General features: G+C 41.7%; 1 protein-coding gene across 2 annotated transcripts in view; it reads right to left on the reverse strand.

Moving 5' to 3' along the window:
- The window catches only part of LGI1 (leucine rich glioma inactivated 1), a 52,196-nt gene extending 37,674 nt beyond the window's left edge, over positions 1-14,522 (reverse strand). The window contains exons 1-2 of one of the 2 annotated variants that reach the window (XM_069753764.1): positions 13,811-14,522; positions 13,514-13,585 (exon numbers count right to left, since the gene is read on the reverse strand). In XM_069753764.1, the coding sequence (XP_069609865.1) occupies positions 13,514-13,585; positions 13,811-14,022 (284 nt within the window). In that variant the 5' untranslated portion in view covers positions 14,023-14,522. The remainder of the gene's footprint in view (positions 1-13,513; positions 13,586-13,810) is intronic. The other variant, XM_069753765.1, reaches the window with a different exon arrangement.
- Positions 14,523-15,623: the final 1,101 nt, after the last annotated feature.

Below are 15,623 nucleotides of genomic sequence, written 5' to 3' on the forward strand. Positions count from 1 at the left end.
GCTTTATATTACGTGGGCTGTGTTATATACTGCGTGGCTGCTATATACTACGTGGGCAGTGTTATATACTGCGTGGGCTGTGTTATATACTGCATGGCCACTGTTATATACAGCGTGGCCTGTGTTATATACTGCATGGACTGTGTTTTATACTGCATGGGCTGTGTTATATAATGCGTGGCCTGTGTTATATACTGCGTGGCCTGTGTTATATACTGCGTGGGCTGTGCTACATATTACGTGGGCTGTGTTATATACTACGTGGCTGTGTTATATACTGCATGTCTGCTATATACTACATGGCTCCTATATACTACGTGGCCTGTGCTATATACTATGTGGCTGCTATATACATATTCTAGAATACCCGATGCGTTAGATTCGGGCCACCATCTAGTAGATGTCATAATCCTATAAATTTCAAGAGAGCCAATAAATAATCTGACATGTCTATCAACAGTATCATGCTAGTGCATATAATTAAAAAAATGTGTAGATAAACTCACAAGTTTTGTTCTCAAATATATTGCAGCTTACTAATATTGTAATGTGCAAACTACCTCGCGTTTCGCACACGGTGCATTCTCAAGGGGAATATGTGTGTTAACCTCTCCTGCCCCCGTTATATATCAATAAGACCTCCATTTGGGCCAATCAAGTGGTGCACGCAGCGCAAGTCCCACGTCACAGGTGCACCTTGTTCCAGCACTCGGTTATTAGCGCACGTCAGGAGAAAATGTCTACCTGACGCGCTGCAGTATAACAACGATAGGAAGCAGCATCTAAAAGATTTGCAGCAGTTAGATGTAAGAAATGCACAATTGTGCTAAGCTGGTTGGGTTGCATGTACACAACCACTGAAAAGGCTTAGGTTGCTGCAGACCCATGATGAGAAATCAAGGAAACTGGAAAACAAATGAGTTAAAGTATGTTTCCATCGAAGGACAGTGAGAAGACAGGAATCCAACAATATGATGTATATTAGTCAACGTTTTTGAAGTTTACAACTTCATCATCAGGACACCGTGCTTTGTCCTCATGAAGAGGTTGTAAACCTTGAAACGCGTTAACTAATAAACACCATACTTTTGGATTCCTGTCTTCTCATCGTCCTTTGAAGGCAGCGCAGTTTAACCCATTTGTTTCCAGTTTCCATGCATGTTGAAACTTGGGCATAATGGGTCTCCCCGGGAACTGTGGATCCCGTCACTTGCCTGGATTCGTTGGGTGCTGGCGCCCACCCTGTATTTTATATACATTTTTAAATCCTGAATGTAGACAGAGCGGCAACTACACTTTCCTTCACAAGGGGTAAAGGATCACTTGGTTGCCCCCATTTTTGTCCCTAAATACCTCAGCCAGGGCAAAATGGCACCAGTTAAGGTCTTATTAATTAAGGACGAGTAAGTATGGAAAAAATAGGTATCCAATAATGTATATTTCCAGGGATCTAGGCCACGTCTGATTTAATCCCTTGTTCTCACCGCTGTAGGGTTTCTTGCTTGTTTCATGCTGTGCTTTCTAATCACCTCGGCAGCTGCCTAGCAACGGTCTCCAAATGTTAGGAAATTTACAGCGCAATCGAGATGTTATCCTTAATCCACAGCACGCTGCGCGAGCAGATCTACTTCTGATGCCGGTCGAAGATGCGTGTTTGAGGGCACTGATATAATAATTAAGGATTCAAAAGAACATGTATCGTCTTTATGGAGAAAGGCAATTTATATGGTCAGATCTTATAGCATGGCCGCCTCTTTAAAAATAGAAAAAATAGGATTTTACACTGGATCATAAAAATAAAGTGGAACTTTAAGGGTATGCTCACATGTAGTGACTGTGTTGCATATTTTCTAACTTGGAATTGTAAGCGTGAAAATTAGCAGCTTGAATCATTCAACGGTCGGTGAGCAATCAATCGAACGATTGATGGCCCAAAATATATCTGCCAATATTGGAATTTTTTTGTAGCCGAAAAGGCAGCCGGTGTTTATCATCAGCTGAAAAAATTGCACTTGCACAAACAGTGTGTTGAATAATGTGTCGTTGGTAGAAACTGATGATTGTTTTTTGCTCTTTCTTTATGGTCCTTCAAGTTTATTGTTCTCTCTTAGAATATGTTCACACGGCATCGGTTAGACGCCAACGGGCCAACTAAGGTTTCCAAGGCGAAGACACTTGAGGTGTTTCTCCTGAAGCGTCTTCGTTGCCATCTCTTCCGCCGTTTTTCAGGTGGCGTCTCCACTGGCATCTTGTTTTTGTGTTTTTAAAACTTCAAAGGGCTCGTGCACATGACCGTATTTTCGGATCACACGGGGAACATGTTAGTCTATGGAGCCGTTCACTTCCGATATTTTTCTTCTGTCCGAGGAAAAAATAGCTGCATGTCGAAGTTTGATCCGATGTTCAGATTGCAATCAGCCATGCAAGTCAATGAGTGTGTGGTAGACATCGGACTGCACATGGATGACATCTGAGTGCAGTCCGATTTCCACAGAGTGATGGAATTGAGAAGATGGAAACATTTTGTTCTCCATCTTCTCCTAACCTGTATTTTGAATCTCACATCCAAGAGAATCAGATCACACTATGCAGATGCTCTGATCAAACTTTCTTCAGAATTTGATCTCAGTGTCATTTGCATAATCGGCCCAATCATCTCGGATGAAATTATGTGTAGTCCTTGTAGCGGTTTTTTAGCACTTTTTCAGGCAGTTTCTAGGTAGAATGCGCTTGAAAAAGACGTTAGGATTTTAGGAAATCGCCTCCACATGCAAAAGAAGCATCCATAGCATAATTTGACCTATGGTACAGAGTTTCAAGTCACACCAGTTAATATACATTGCAGATTTGCAATGCATTTCCACAATGAAGTCTTAATTTTTTTTTAAAAAGTGCACAATTTTATGCAGTTTTTTGACACTGCAGATTTTGAATATCAGTCAATGTGGACATACCCAAAAGGAATGACTCGTGAAAATAACCCCAGTGTCTTAAAATGAGCCCTTCAAGTCCTCCATCTATAAGCCATTGTGGCTGCCATCCCGACACACTTGGTTGGTCAAGTATTACATAGTATGAAACCAATATCACTGTTAAGACCCCCACCAATCTCGAAAACATGGCTTCCAAAGCACTGTGTGTGAAAACAAATGGTGGTCCATCATCCTTTTCACTTTCGTGGAACTGATGGATGGTTCTCTCTATCTGTCCCACGGAAGTGAATGGAGCGGTGATTACTTCAGTCACAAAGGGGAATAAAATTATATAAATGTATAATACATAATATAATCCATAAATGGGGTTGTCTCCTTTCAGAAAACTATGGGCTGAGAGCTGGGGTAATTTTAACAAAACAAATTGAGTATTACTTACCCTCCCCAGGTCTAGCACTCGCTCACTTCTACTATCCTAGTCTCTGTTTGTCTGCAGCGCTGATGTGAAGTTGACAGTGCAGCAGCCAATCACTGAGCTTAACAGCTCTGCCAGTGTAGATGGCACAACCGCTGAACTCACTTATTGCCAGCAGCACTGTCCAAATGATGGACAAAGAACCAGGGTCCTAACATGCCCCTCTGTCTGCGATGAGGTGGTTGCATTTACAGATCCACCCAACATCAAGAAACCCATGAGGATACAAACTCATTGCAGATATTGTCTTTGGTGGGATTTGAACCATGGACCCCAGCAGATCTGGACCACAGTCCTAACCACTGAGCCACCATGCTTTTCTGTGGATGCTACATCGGGGGTATTTTACCATACAGCTAATACTTTTATACACGCCTGAGCCATACATTCAGTGTCAATCCTTAAATGTCTCCAATGCAGTGTGAATAGGGACTGAAAACAGTGATCTGTGTCTGCATTTTCTTTTTTTTTTATTGAGAGGCAACTTGAAGAACTAAAAGTTAACAAGTACAAAGACTTTTCTTCATGGAAAAGTGTCTGCATGACTTCCCAAAACTTTAGCCAGCTGCGAATCCACCTTTTCAGAGAAAATAGGGCGTGAAATTGATTACGAGAATGTAAAAATCACCCCCCTTCTCATTTACGTGGATTGTCCTTGCAGATTGTACTAAGATATGTTTGTATTTCTAAAAATGGTAATTCACTCTCCCGAAACATGATAAAGAGGACCTGTCACCAGATCCCTGAAGTAAATTTTTATTTATTTTTTATTTTTTTGTAATCCACCATACGGTTCCAGAGATATAGGCCTTCTTATTTGGTTCAAATTTTTCTGGTCTTTACAAGGAGGCGTGGTTCACAGGGTAATTATGCAGATTAGCCTAAAGACACCCCCCCAGAAAATCATATGACCAGACCCCCTTAATAAAGACCCTGAAAATTTGCATTAAATATAATTGGCCCATTTCTCTAAAACCATGTGGCAGGTTTGAAAACAAACAACAACAGAATACACAGGCGAGCAGAGGAGAATAATAGCAAAAATTGGCCACTTTTGACAGATCCACTTTACAAAAATTGGCCACTTTTGACAGATCCACTTTAACGGGAATTTGACAAATGGTAGATTCTGTCCGAACTATGGGCAGCATGGCTCAGACTCCAGCGCCATCATTTCACCCCTGTGCTATATATTTTATTCATAAATGGGGCGGCATTAAGAGTAAATATCCAATTAAAAGCCAACTGGTGACCATGCAGCTCAGGAGACTAGTAGTGTTGAGTGAACTTGCTTGGATAACGTGTTATACGAATATGCTCAGTTGCTAACAGTATCATCGTCATCCTCGAATACTATGTTCGAGTCCCGGCGGCTGCATGCCTCACAGCTGTTTGATAGCCACAACACATATAGGGATTGTCTAACAAACAGGCAAGCCCTCCATGTGTTGCAGTTGTCGAACAGCCGCGAGACATGCAGTCGCGGGGACTCAAACATAGTATTCAAGAGTGCCAAAGGTACTAGCGTGCTCGGATAATACCTTATCCGAGCACGTTCGCTCAACATTAGATACTTGATCGGTCTCCTGCAATTGCTTTCCACTCGCTCACATAGACTAACAGGTCTGTGTGTGTATAGCAAAAGGCCTGTCAGTATAGGGCAGTGGGGTGGGGAGAAGCCGGCCACAAATTTGCATCCACAAGTAGCCACCCAAGTCAAGAGTTTCCGAATAAAACATACTTGGCTGAAATGATGGTGTCAGTCTTTGATTTAAGCTTTCCGTGGTTCTGGCAGCATGAATCAATTGTCAGGTTCCCTTTAAGGGGGACTTGTGAGCAGATTAATGCTGTCCTAACCACAAGCAGCATGAATCAGGGTCAGAATCCTGCAAAAAAAAAGAAAAAAAGGCACCTGCAACCAGGCACAGCATGCATCTCCGATGTGATTCAACCACACGGAACTCTATTTTCCCATATGCCTCCTGAGGAACCACATCATGGGGGGGAAACGCGTAGAGGCGAAACTTGAACACAGATAAGTGTATCAGGTTTTTAATTGTTTTTTGTTTTTTTCACATCTGTGCATTTATAACCAGTATATATGTATATATGAGTACTTGACCATCTGTGATACAACTTTAAACTGTACCTGCTAGTCACTAGGTATATCCTAGCTATTGCTGGTTTAAGTGTTTTCAAACAATCTTGATATTGCTCTATGGTCTGACCGAGTTACAGGGGTCCGTCACTACAGGTCACTAGTGTAGCCACTAAGGCACCACCCGTGTACAGGATCCCTAATCTTTGCAGGGATTCAGTGAGGGTGAGCAGGGGCAGCCGCCGAGGAGCGGGGGCGCCATTTGCGTTCAAGAGGGTGCCAACCTCCGCTGATAGGCAGGGATGTTCGGCTAGGGACTCTACAGGGCATACTAGCCTTAGGATTAGGCAGTGTATAAAAGTGTATAGGGCTTTGTACGGTCAGACCAGTTGTTTTGTTGGTGAATTACCACCTGGCATCTGTTTGGTGTGTTTATTTTTATTCTTTGGGCCCTAGGCTGTGGGCTATCTATTAGCATCGGTAGTGGTATAGTATTCCCACGTGGGTATAGGGACTTATAGGGTTTGAAGGGTTTAGCCGACGAGGAGTGGGGGCGCCATATTGCGTTCAAGAGGGTGCCAACCTCCGCAGACAGGCAGGGAGCATCTTAGGGACGTATAGTATTTGTATTTCGTCCATTTACTCCCACCCTTTGCCCTATGTTTTTTGCGTTTTTTTTAACTGTCTGTAATCTGTTGAAAAATATGCAGGTTAATAGAGGGAATATTTCAATTCTCCAAAGCTTTGCATTTGTCTATAGAATCGCTCCGACAATGGAAGGAAATGGACCTGATCATAACACTACAGTTGGTTTTGCATTGCTGGAAATACCTTGAGGTTCCACTAAACCTATCTTGTATCCCTTTTGGAGTCTCTAGTTATCTCAGTTGAAAAGAACTCTGGGGAGCCTAGAGGCCAGATTTATTAAGACTGGCGTTGCTCCCGGAGGTCTTAACGAGGTGGTGTGCTGGAGTCATGACTCTGGAGCGTTTGACGAGCGACGTATGCTTCCGTGCACTATGTCAAAAATCTCACTCCTGTCAAGGACTGGAGTGAGATTTCTGGTGTATGGAACGTCACAGCTCATCATAACTTAGCCAAGCTACGGCGTCATTTTGGAGGAGCTGGAAGAAACTGGCTTGAAACCACCAAAAGTTGCAAAATGTAGGCACAACCGGAAGTTGTGCCTAAATTTTGGGACTTTTCACAGCTATTGCACCAGAATTCTAGCATGAGAGCTTTGATGAATCGGGCCCTAAGTGTTGTAAATGTTACAGAGAAGCTGACATATCCCAGCATTCACCCTTAGTTATACCGTGCAGTTGTCAGGAATGCTCACACAGATAAATAAAAATGTATAAAAAAAACTACTATACTATAAAACACCAGTGTGAGTGATTATATCCTCATAGTCATCACCCACGTTTTTTTTGAGGCGCAGCTGAGGGCAGTTTTCACAGAAGATCATATGCTTTCAATAGTTGCACCAATTTTGGTTAAGACCTCATTCACACTTGCACTTTTCGGTTAGTACTTTGCTTCTCTATATGCAAGCGAAAACCACTAGTGGGTCCAAAATACATAAGACGGGCAAATCTTTCTATTATACTTTCCTTGTGCTAATGTGGATCCGTCACCAGATTTACAATCCAAACTGCACATATTGTTAAATAGATCACAGACATGATGAGGCTGGTGTACTTACTTTGAGAATCCATATCAGAATGGCGGCATGATTTTAAAAATAAAAATGAGCCTTTTATGAGTCTAGCAAAATAAAATTCAAATTTTTTATATTAGGCAGTGAAACTCTCAAAAAGGATTATACAGCCAGTCTAACTTTTTTTTATAATTTTATCATTATTATTTATTATTATTATTTATTATTATGGCGCCATTTATTCCATGGCGCTTTACATTTGTGCCATTTGTATTGTGAAATCTGGTGACAGATCTTTTTTAGCGTTCTTCTCCTGACCTTAGCTTATAGATACTGATTCCCGAAAACACCCCATTAGGGATGATAGGGGTAATGGGGAACCCCATTGTCAAGAGGGGTACAAGATTGGAGATAAGTTTCTTATTGCAGATGGTCCATCCAATGGGACCACCAGTCATCATAAAAATGGGGGTCCCTAAGTCTGCTGTGTGAATGTATGACTAAGGCTACGTTCACACTAGCGTTCGGCTAGTGTGCGTCGCGCTAGCGTCGGGCGACGCAGCGGCGACGCACGCGTCATGCGCCCCTATGTTTAACATGGGGGACGCATGCGTTTTTGCTTGTTGCGTTTTCCGACACGTGCGTCTTTTTTGACGCTAGCGTCGGACCAAGAAAACGTAACAAGTTGCATTTTTCTTGCGTCCGATTTTCGTCAAAAAACGACGCACGCGTCGAAAAACGCAGCGTTTTTGCGTGCGTTTGCACGCGTTTTTCGGTGCGTTGTGCGTCGCGTCGCCGACGCAGCGGCGCACAACGCTAGTGTGAACGTAGCCAAAGTAGCGCATCATTCTCACTATGACCATCACAAATTTAGCAGTAGCACAAATGCACTTCATTCGCAGACAAAACTTGTGGACCCCCTTTCTTGTAATTGTTGGGGGTCTCAGCAACCGGAATTGGATGGACACCTGGGAATAGAAACTTATTGCCTATCCTGTGAGTTTAAATGTCGGGACATTCGGTTTAACTTGTTTAGAACTTGTTTTGTGTAGAAGAAGAGAGAATATTTGGACATCGATCAATGAGGAGACCCAGACATCTCCGTGTTCTGGAGTCTTCAGTAGAGCTCTGGTGTAGATATATGAAAGGTTTTTTTATTTAATTGAGTATTATTTCTCAAGTATCAGACTATAATAGCTGTAAAGTGATGTTCGTATATCTTCTGGATCCTTCCATCATGCAATTTACTCATCCACTTAAAATGCATTATCTCCTTCCAGGGGGTTCCACACAAGGCTGACATCAGCACAATCCTCTTATGTATCGTTTTCTAGTTTACTTCCTTGTATTGTAATTATAGAAAACCTAAGTAAAGGTTATGAAAGGTTGATGTGCTTATAAGAAACTGGTCCTAGGAGGATAAAAGACATTAAAGGGATTTTACAAAATCAGTGGACAAGAACATTTCTATTCATACTTGTCAACTTTTCGTGATGGTTGCCCAAAAGATTGACAGAAAACTGAAGGCTGAAATCTTATAGCTGTTAAAGATTTCATTTCTGCCACATGGATGGCTCAAAAGATGCGGCAAATTTATTAAAAGTTGTGCGTACTCCAGCAGTTTATAGGGTTAATACTTAGGTGATTTACTGTATGGCTAGAGCTGAGCAAAAAGAATCCCTCTGCCTTGCTTCGGCAACCAGTCCGGTCATTCATGGCATCCTTGGCCTGGCTCTTGAGCTATGGTATTTTAGGGGCTCTTTTACATCATGATGTTGTGTGAAACCTAGTCACAGAGGCGCCCAGGATGCCGCTTTAGTGGAGGTATGGACTAATCTGGTTGCCACAAATGACCAGACTGAACGACGAACCAGGGTGGCATAACTTTTTTTGCTCAGCTTTTTTTTATTGGCAAATTAAGAAAAAGGAAGATGCGAGTTATGAACTTTCCCTTTGTCTGGGTCCTAACGCACCAAGCAATGGTCAGAAACATTAATTTCATCCTCCAGAGTAAGCAGAACAATGTACATGGACCCATGCACCTCTTTGCTCAAGCTCGAGGAGAAGTTGAGGACTTCCTTGGAGGTTTCAGGACCCAAAGTTCCTGGGATGAACATTACATAACCAATTCTAGAACATATCAGGAAATGTTGAGAATCTTTAAGCACATCACCACGGGCCTACCAAGTCAATTGGGCCATGGCATCTGCCCAGTTCCAAGTCAATTGGGCCATGGCATCTGCCCAGTTCCAAGTCAATTGGGCCTTGGCATCTGCCTAGTTCCAAGTCAATTCGGCCATGGCATCTGCCTAGTTCCAAGACAATTGGGCCATGGCATCTGCCCAGTTCCAAGTCACTTGGGCCATGGCATCTGCCCAGTACCAAATCACTTGGGCCATAGCCTCTGCCCAGCTCAAAGTCACTTGGGCCATAGCATCTGCCCAGTTCCAAGTCAATTAGGCCATAGCATCTGCCAAGTTCCAAGTCAATTGGGACATAGCATCTGCCCAGCTCCAAGTCACTTGGGCCATGCCATCTGTCCAGTTCCAAGTCACTTGGGCCATAGGATCTGCCCAGTTCCAAGTCACTTGGGCCATAGCATCTGCCTAGTTCCAAGTCACTTGGGCCATAGCATCTGCCAAGTTCCAAGTCAATTGGGACATAGCATCTGCCCAGCTCCAAGTCACTTGGGCCATGCCATCTGCCCAGTTCCAAGTCACTTGGGCCATAGCATCTGCCCAGTTCCAAGTCACTTGGGCCACGCCATCTGCCCAGTTCCAAGTCACTTGGGCCATAGCATCTGCCTAGTTCCAAGTCAATTGGGCCATGGCATCTGCCTAGTTCCAAGACAATTGGGCCATGGCATCTGCCCAGTTCCAAGTCACTTGGGCCATGGCATCTGCCCAGTACCAAATCACTTGGGCCATAGCCTCTGCCCAGCTCAAAGTCACTTGGGCCATAGCATCTGCCAAGTTCCAAGTCAATTGGGACATAGCATCTGCCCAGCTCCAAGTCACTTGGGCCATGCCATCTGCCCAGTTCCAAGTCACTTGGGACATAGCATCTGCCCAGTTCCAAGTCACTTGGGCCATAGCATCTGCCTAGTTCCAAGTCACTTGGGCCATGCCATCTGCCCAGTTCCAAGTCACTTGGACCATAGCATCTGCCTAGTTCCAAGTCAATTGGGCCATGGCATCTGCCTAGTTCCAAGACAATTGGGCCATGGCATCTGCCCAGTTCCAAGTCACTTGGGCCATGGCATCTGCCCAGTACCAAATCACTTGGGCCATAGCCTCTGCCCAGCTCAAAGTCACTTGGCCCATAGCATCTGCCCAGTTCCAAGTCAATTAGGCCATAGCATCTGCCAAGTTCCAAGTCAATTGGGACATAGCATCTGCCCAGCTCCAAGTCACTCGGGCCATAGCATCTGCCCAGTTCCAAGTCAATTGGGCCATGGCATCTTCCCAGTTCCAAGTCACTTGGGCCATAGTATTTGCCCAATTCCAAGTCAATTGGGCCATGGCATCTGCCCAGTTCCAAGTCAATTGGGCCATGGCATCTGCCCAGTTCCAAGTCAATTGGGCCATGGCATCTGCCCCGGTTCCAAGTTAATTGGGCCATGGCATCTGCCCAATTCCAAGTCAATTAGGCCATGCCATCTGCCCAGTTTTGCCTAGTACTGATACTGGACCAGATAATCATTTAATTACACTATAGTTGATTGCCAATACATCAAAAAAGTTCTCCTTTACATGTTGTTATATATTAACCTCTTCCCTCACTTTGATGTAATAGTACGTCATGGGGGTGCAGGTGTACGGAGCAGGCTCAGAGGTTGAACCCACTCCATATAGGTCAAGTACTAGCTGATCTTCATGGGATTTTTCACTATATTCCGCAATCAAATAATCGCAGGTTAAAGTCCATTGGGGGACTAAGAAATAAAGTGTGAAGTAATAAAAGTTTTTAACAATATTAAAATATAAAAAAGTATGAGTTTTAATCAATCCACTTTACACCATCAAAAAAAACATATTTGGTATGGCCGTATCTGTAAAAGTCCAATCTATCAAAATATAAAATGAATTAACCCTAAAGGTAAATGTCAAGAAAAAAAAAACTAAAAGTCAGAATTCAAGTTTTTATGGTCGCAGTAGAAAACACATAGCGGGAACCCCAAAATGGTGCCAATAAAAAGCAGCTTGGAGTGTGAAAAACAAGCCCTTACATATCTTCATTGACAGAATGACCAAAAAAAGTTATGCATCTCACAAAATGGTGACACAAACAAATCTGTGTTTGTTACAAACACATCTAAGGATCTAAGGGGTAACATTACTTCTTGTGGAGAGTGACGTGTGTGGTCTGGCATGCCAATGTGAGGAGGCTTATAAGACATGCAATGCTCCTCTGGGAAATTAAACCTCTCTTCAGAGAGGAAGATGACTTGAACTCTAGTGCCACCTATTGGAACTAGCAATCGTAGCCAAACCAGATCTCATTCTCTGCGCTGACGAGACGCAGCACCCCGAAACACAGTGTCTGCAAATTTAGATTCTGTTTTTTCTTTTATCTGAAGTCATGTGGCAAGGATCGTTAAAGGGTCGATATTGACTTCTAGGATTGCTACTTCCAATAGGTGGCGCTAGAGTTAAAGTAATTTTCCTTTCTGAAGAGACAATTTGCATATTTACAAAGTTCAAATTTTTTTCAGTAAAAAAAAAATGAAAATAAAACTAAGACTACAAGCAATAAGTTTGGTATCACTGTAATCGCATTGATTTGAAGATCCATGTCATCAGGTCAATTTTACCGTACAATAAAAATTGTAAATATGAAAAAACAAAAACAGTGGTGGAGTTATGCTTTTGTTTACCCTCACTTACATTTTTTTCATGTTTTCTTATTAATAAATGATTTGCTACAACGGTGTGATACCGAACTGCAACTCGTCATACAAAATAAACCCATTGTATGATTATCGTGATGGAAAAATACAAAGTTATGGCTCCTGAATTATGCAGGAGGAAAAAAACAAAGGCTCATAAAACAAAATTTGGCTGGGTCAGCAAGAAGTTAAATAAATAGTTGTGCATTTATATGTGTATATATATATATATATATATATACATATATATATATATATACGGTATATATAAATGCACAACTATTTATTTAATGCATTGAGTTTATAGATTATATATATATATTATATATATATATATATATATATATATATATATATATATATATATATATATATATATATATATTCTAGAAACTCAATGTATTCCTCACATATAGTTTGGAAGGAACTAGCATTTGTCTCTAAAGTTCAACTTTTAGGTCTTAAGACCCCAGTCATCCAGAATAAAAAGAAATTCATGTTGCAGATTATAATTGTAAGTCTTATAAGTCAAGCAAGACAGAATAGATACAGCAACCATTTCCGAAAGGAATACTATTATTTTACAGTTTCCAGCAAAGGTTTGTAGTAATGTATTTTTCATTATTAATACTGTATGTGTGTATACGCCATTAACACCCTGGCAGAATGTGAAATTATTAATGATACTCCTAATAGAGACTTTCATATACTTGCCAAAGGACTAGACGTATGCACTCTCCCACTATATCATGGGCCACGCAGAACTGCCAGATGGCATGGGCTCCTATGTAGATGGACACTAGTACTATATACTGTATATACCAACTGGGTGTATTGATATTGATCACACCTCCTCTCTATTAAAGAATGATCGTGTAGAAAAATAGTGATTTGCCATTGTTATAAACAATATAAATAAATATAATACAAATAATATATATATATATATATATATATATATATAAAATACTTGACAAATAATAAAGATAATACATTGTGTAGTAGTCACCTTTCCATACCCAACTCACTAAAATGTTGGGCCATTACTACAAATTCTGATCACAGCTGTATAAATCCTGCATAATGGGCTCTTTAGGGGGGATTCCACTGACCACCTATGTCTTTATCAGAGAGGATAAATGACCGTATTTACGGCAGAGCGTCCTCCTTACAGCATGAATGTTTGCTGCATTGCTCTCATAATCGCCGTCTATAATACGGACTCCCCCAGCGCCTCCTTCCCAGCGTAGAGATCTGCAGAACGCGGAGCAGTCAATGCCCTTCCATTTAATTATACGTGCTCTCAATGAAAGCAGAAGCCAAGGTCTCGGTCACTTTGCAATTTTCTACAAAGTGCCCATTAAACAGGTGACAGCATTCAGACCGTTAACCAGAACGACGTAAGTCTCACACAATCTAAAAGATATATGAAATATAAAAAAAAAACAAACTGGCTTACAGGAGCTGCAGAGATGGGATATGTGAAAAGCTCCCTTCTGGGATTTCTGTAAATTCAGATCTGACAAAGGACCTGCAAAAAACACAGAATGTAAAAACGGAAGCACAAAAAAATAAGAAGAAGAAGATGATAACGGCGATCAATAATAGCAATAGCACGGTCAAGAATACCGAAGAGCAAAATAGGCGTAATGTGATAAAAGGCAACTCGAGAACACAACGCAAAACACAAGGCGACTATGGCTGGTGCATAGACACCAGCGCTGTACGGAAAGAAGGAAATGCTTACAGCCCTTACAGTGAGATAACATCGGGAAGGAAGGTGCGAGGAATAGTCTTGGCGTTTTCGCATAAGGCATTGTCTTTGGTACAGGTGCACCAGGTCGGGCATTTCGACTTGCTCGGCTTCCTCCCTTCGATCTCATTTATCAGTAGGAGAGTAATGGTAATGCAATAGAAAAGAGCAAATCTTCTATGTGTCCTGGTGCCAATCCCCATCCTCCAGGTCATTTCTGACTGCAACCGTTAAGACGGAAATCCCAAACCATGAACAGCAGCTGTGGTCCTTTTGTAAGGCCAACACAAGGGTCTCGGCGTGTCCCCGAGGCGGTCTTTCCTCTCCTCAGCCACTGGCTTGTTCTGAGGAACCTGCAGCTTTATCTGTATGCTGTGTGTGGTGTGTGCGGAGACTAGTGCTGAGCCCCGAGATGGGGAATATCATCCCACTGCCTCGCAAGAAGGGCGAGAACAAGGGATACATGCATTGCCATGTAAATATCAAGCTTGCACAGCAGCAGAATGCCAAGTGATGTCATTTAGAAAATGCACAGCCTGCTGCTTTCAAAGGGAGGCCCTTTTCCTTGGGAACCAAAAATAGGACGGCATTATGTCTTGCTGGGGCTTCGAGGAGGGGAAGGAATTCATCATTTTCACTGGATTTTTCACTGGATCCATCCAGTGGTTAAATCCTATAGGGACAGTGTTTCCTATATGACAGGCCATCAAGAAGCAAAGTAGAGGGCAATGTAATGACCCTATAATGACCCGGACCATCATCTTACGTACGCCCGCAGGCCGATGATGCCTTTATCGACTGGAAACGAGCAAATGCTTTTTAGTAAATTGCTGGCATAAGAACTGAGCGCCAAGAAATTTACCTTCCTTCTGTCCTGTAAATGGAAATGTATGACTTGTTTACGATGGGGGGAAAAAAAACAAATCAGGAAGTCGATTTATTATGGTGGAGGATATATTAAAGTCTGACACTCAATTTGGTAATAGGAGGATATTCCACTAAAGTCTTACATGTATAAAATACTCTAAAAAAAATCTATTTATTAGATATGCATTAAAAACAAAACCCCACAACGATCACAGACAAAAACAAAAACGGCCCTAGTGAGAGACAAAAAGGGCACTACTAAGATATCTAATACCATTAATAAAGTTAAATACCTTCCCTAGGATTGATCCTAAATCAATAGGATGTATTAATATGGAGGATATATTAAAGAAAAGAAAAAACGACAAGCAAAAAAAAAACGGAGTATAAGTTGGCATGCATGCAAAGTATAGGAGTATGTTCACACTGGCCATTACGTAAACAGACAAAACCTAAGATGGAGACAAAGTGAGCAAATACCCTGCGGTAATTAAGAAAACGTAATAGTACATATAAATAACATAGGATACTTAATAAACTCTGGGGGGTTTTATTTGAAAAACCATCCTACAACATCAAGGTGTACCCAAATCGGGATAGTCCTATACTGTTTCCATCTTAGGTTTCGTTTGGATATATTAAACACTTTTGTTTAACACTGGGATTTAATAGAGTACCAGGAATTAATGGGTTAATGAAGTAAAGTTCGGAATGTGTAATTCAGCCACTTATATTACATTTCTACTAAACAGTTGTCCACGTGTATGCATCCTCTGAGTATATGCTATATTGCCAAATGTTCATTATTTCTTTTATTTCTCTACTTTCTAGTAGCTTATTCAGCACTAATACATCTCGCGTTACTACTCATATGAGTCCCTGCCCCCACTGAGCTTACAATCCAATTCTAAACCTAAGAGACGTATACTTCTTTAAAATCCAGTGAGTA

This window comes from Ranitomeya imitator, chromosome 2, assembly GCF_032444005.1.
Source record: "Ranitomeya imitator isolate aRanImi1 chromosome 2, aRanImi1.pri, whole genome shotgun sequence".
NCBI classification, from domain to species: Eukaryota; Metazoa; Chordata; class Amphibia; order Anura; family Dendrobatidae; genus Ranitomeya; species Ranitomeya imitator.